The 4233-nt window shown below is 37.1% G+C and overlaps 1 protein-coding gene across 1 annotated transcript; it reads left to right on the top strand.

Moving 5' to 3' along the window:
• Positions 1-434: 434 nt before the first annotated feature.
• Positions 435-2335, top strand: LOC141450200 (uncharacterized). Its single transcript, XM_074120354.1, has 2 exons — positions 435-2210; positions 2261-2335. The coding sequence occupies exons 1-2, from the start codon at positions 435-437 to the stop codon at positions 2333-2335; spliced, it is 1851 nt and encodes a 616-aa protein (XP_073976455.1).
• The last annotated feature ends 1898 nt before the right edge of the window (positions 2336-4233 follow it).

Genomic DNA, 4233 nt, shown 5'->3' with positions numbered 1-4233 from the left:
AGCCTAATTCCCGCAGCATCGTCAGGGCATCCAACCCTCCAGTGTTACCGGGGCGCCAACAATCAGCATCTATTATAAATAAGGCTTGAGATACACCCGTCTGCCGGAAAAATAGCACTTCTAACGGTAATCAATTACATTTAAGTTATGTTAACATTCTTTCTTTTAATATTGCGGGCCTTAATAATAAAGTAGGAGATTTTTTATTTATTAATTTTGTTAAATCATATGATGTTTTTTTTCTATTTGAGACACATGTAACGGATAACGGTAGTTGTTCATCTTATTTTGAAAATTATTTTTCTGAATTTAATCTTATCTGGATACATGCTATTAAGCAGCATAAATATGGTAGGCCTAGCGGAGGTGCGCTATATGGAATTAAAAAGAGATTAAAACAGAGAATTAAATTTTTTTAAATGGGAGATTCGGAAATGGTTTCATGTCATGTTGGTAGTACTTCTGAATTTTACATTGTTCCAACTTATTTAAATTGTTCTCATTGGGAGGAGCACTTTAATGGTCTTACTGAGTTTATTTCTGAATTCGCTGAGGCTGATATTATTGTGGTGGGTGATATTAACGCTAGAACCGGAACATTGCAGGAAATAAGTTCTGAGTTACCCATTGATTCAGAGAAATATGACTATGTCAGACGTTCTAAAGATGATGTAGTGAACACAAGAGGGGGTAAATTTGTTAATTTATGTGATGAATATGGGTTAATTATATTGAACGGGCGATCTAAAAGTGACGCTGAGGGCCATTTTACATATGTAGGCGCACGCGGTAGCTCCGTCATCGACTTGTGCTGCGTCTCACTAAATGTTCTCCCAATGATAGATGACTTCTCAGTGGAATGTGAGACTTTTTCTGACCATCTCCCAATTTCGTTTTCCATAAAGTTACTAAATGTAGATGAACAGGTGTCTCCTTTACTTCCTCAAATAAGATGGGTTGATAACAATAAGACTCTATACCAGAAACGATTGGTTAAGGAGGTTCAGCAATTCAGTGATCTTGAGCAGTGTGATCCTGAGAACGCCATCTCGCTCCTGGTTGAATCTGTTCGTAGAGCAACTTTTTGGCACAACTCGTTTGATAATAAAATGCAGGTATTTAAGCAACCATGGTACGATTGGAACTGTTATAAGGCTAGGAAGAAATCGCGAAAGTTACTTAAGCTTTACCGCAGGAGCTCATCTCAACTTGTTAAAAAAGCATACTTTGAGGCCAATAATAATTATAAGCAGTTAATAGTTGTTAAAAAGTCTGAATACTATAAAAATTTGTTGGAGAAATTTAAAAGTGTCAAGTTAAGTAAAGATTTCTGGGATGTTGTGAAAGCTTTTAAAAAGCCTCGTCATTTTATCGATAGTGGCATCTCTTCAATTGATTGGGTGCATCATTTTAAGTCGTTATTATGTCCTCCTCGCACTAAGTGCGCTCTTCACTGCTATGCTCCACCCTTAAACATTTCTCCTCAGTTGGATGGCGCTTTTTCAATGGATGAACTGTATGCAGATCTAGGGAAAGCAAAGAACAATAAAGCTCCCGGAGTCGATAGGCTGAGCTACGAATTCTTTAAGAACGCACCCTCAGAGTACCTGGAACGTCTTCTTCTTGTCTTTAATGAAATTTACGTTACTGGCAGTGTCCCGTCCAGCTTCAAGGAGTCTATCATATTCCCTTTATTTAAAAAGGGTTCTATATCTGAAGCCAAAAATTATCGAGGTTTGTCATTTTTGAATTGTATCGGTAAACTTTTCTGTGGGCTCTTATTGAACAGGCTGGAATTATTTGTTAATTCAAATCAGATCCTTAAAGAGTGTCAGGCTGGCTTCAGGAAGGGCTACTCCACGGTTGATTGCATATTTGTTCTGTTTAATTTGGTTCGTATACAGTTACATAGGAAAGGGAGGAAACTATATGCTTTCTTTGTGGACCTAAAGGCTGCATTCGACACTGTAGATAGGGATGCTCTCTATTTGAAGTTGTTCAATTGTGGAATTTCTTCACGGTTCATTACTGCCCTAAAAAATATGTATAGGGGATCGGTTTCTTCGGTCTGGACTCCGCAAGGTAGAACAGAGACTTTTAGTGTGAATACTGGAGTACGACAAGGCTGTCTACTTAGCCCACTCCTATTCGCATTATTTATAAATGACTTGGAGGATGAATTTGAATCAGGAGTGCAGGTAGGAAGTCAGGTAATTAAAATTATACTATATGCGGATGATATAGTACTGATTGCTGATAGTCCGCGAGCCCTACAGAGAAACATACTGAAGCTGGAGCGGTATTGCGAAAGGTGGAACCTTCAAGTGAACATTGATAAGTCCAAAGTGGTTGTGTTTCGCAATGGAGGTAGACTTGGAGCTAGAGAGCGCTGGACGTACAAGACCCAGGAGATAAAGGTAGTAAATCGTTTTGTCTATTTGGGTGTGTTGTTGACCTCTCAATTGAATTTAAAACCTCATTTTCTCGATAAATCCTCGTCAGCTAAACTTGCGTTAAATGTTATTTGGAGAGGAGCGATAATGCAGCCTCAAATACCTCTGAAAGCGAAACTCCAAGTATTTAATGCGGTGTCGCGTTCTATTCTTTGTTACGCAGCTCAAGTTTGGGGGTCAGAGGAGTTCCGTGAGGTGGAGAGAGTCCTGTGGTTTTTCATAAGAAAAATATTTGCTTTGCCAAATTTTACTCCATCATACATACTTCACTTAGAAACTGGCCTTGAGCCTATATTCTTTTATACCTTGGCATTAAATAGTCGGTATCTAGTAAAGGTGTTAAATATGGATCAATCGAGGTTTCCCAGGATAGTTGCTGAGGAGATCGTAAGAGTGGGTATATCATGGGCTAAAAGTTGGAACGTTTTGGCTGAGCGGGCTCAGGTTAATCTGAGGTTGGGCGTTCTGGAGCGAGAGGGACTCCCTTCACGCTTTCAGTCCATTATTGCTTGGTTGAGGAAGGGTTTTTTGCTGAACCAACTTGAAAGGGCGCAGGCTTCACATAGATATACGATTTACAAGTTGCTTGACCACGAGGTCAGGTGCGCAGATTTGACTGGTGGTGGCGGGATGGAAAACGGTATTACTGAGATAAGGTGGATATTAAAGCTGAGAGGAGAATTGCTGAACCTCAACCATAAACCTTACAACCTTGACAGAGAGGAGGAATGTTCTCTTTGTAATTATAGGGTAAAGGAGGACACCTTTCACTTTGTTGCAGAGTGCCCTATTCTTGCTCCCTACCGTTTATCTGTGTTTGGGGAAAGATTTCTTTCGTTCGGTTTCTTCCTCAATCTGCTGAACGGTCCTGATTGGTCTCACCTAATTAGATACGTGGTTGCAGCATGGCAATACAGGAGAATAATAAAAAATGAATTTAATTTTTAAATTTATCTTATATACTATTTGTTAATTATAAACGCACTAGCCCTAGATTTAGTATTCAGTAGTTCTTCAACGAATACAATATAAATATTGTTCAATAATGAATTGTTTTATCTATTAGCAGTTTTGGATGTCTTTTGATTTGTATTTAATAACAAAATTGTAATTTATCTCTCTCTCTTTCTCTCAAATTTTCGTTTCTTTTTTCTTTTCTTATATTTGTTTCTCTTTTTAATTTTCAGTTAATAGTCACTATTATTATTATTAAATTTGTAGTAAATAAATTTTGAAATTAATGGTAATATTTTGTTGAATTTATATTATATATATTATAAAAGGCACTGCCATAATTGTATCTAACCAAACCCCGGCAGACGGTTATCCTTGCCGTATTAAGTTTTCATATGTATTAATGAATGTATTTCTTTCTTTTTATGGTATTATGTGAAATAAACTTACTTATTATTATTATTATTATTATTATTATTAACTCTATAAAAACCACCAATCAAGCAATCTACAACCATCCTGGACCAATCTTTGATGCCTTCATGGTGGAATTGCCCAATAAATTCTCATTTTTAGTTCTAACAAATCAGAAAATCAATGATCTTTCCAATGTAGCAGACGAACTAGTGGAACTACGTTCTATTATTAGTAAAATTCAATTGAAAGAGCTAAATGGGCTATCTTCTTCGATTCAGGCCAATACTAAATTGAAAGATTCAAAAACAAGTTTGGACAATTAATTGGCGCTTGGTAGTCGCAGGATGAGAAACCAATTAATAAATGTGGAATACAATTTTGCTAAAGCCATGGAATGGAGTTCCTCTTC

This window comes from Rhodnius prolixus, unplaced genomic scaffold (assembly GCF_049639745.1).
Source record: "Rhodnius prolixus isolate KJV_2025 unplaced genomic scaffold, Rpr scaffold_2, whole genome shotgun sequence".
In the NCBI taxonomy this organism is placed as follows: domain Eukaryota; kingdom Metazoa; phylum Arthropoda; class Insecta; order Hemiptera; family Reduviidae; genus Rhodnius; species Rhodnius prolixus.
Note: the sequence above shows the minus strand (reverse complement) of the source record. Positions and strands in the feature narration are given on the sequence as shown.

What these genes read in the sequence shown, in the direction of transcription:
- LOC141450200 (XM_074120354.1), top strand. Translation starts at nt 435, where the DNA reads ATGGTTTCATGTCATGTTGGTAGTACTTCTGAATTTTACATTGTTCCA. An exon ending in GAGTGCAGGTAGGAAGTCAG is followed by an intron (nt 2,211 to 2,260) that starts GTAATTAAAATT and finishes GATTGCTGATAG; the next exon opens with TCCGCGAGCCCTACAGAGAA.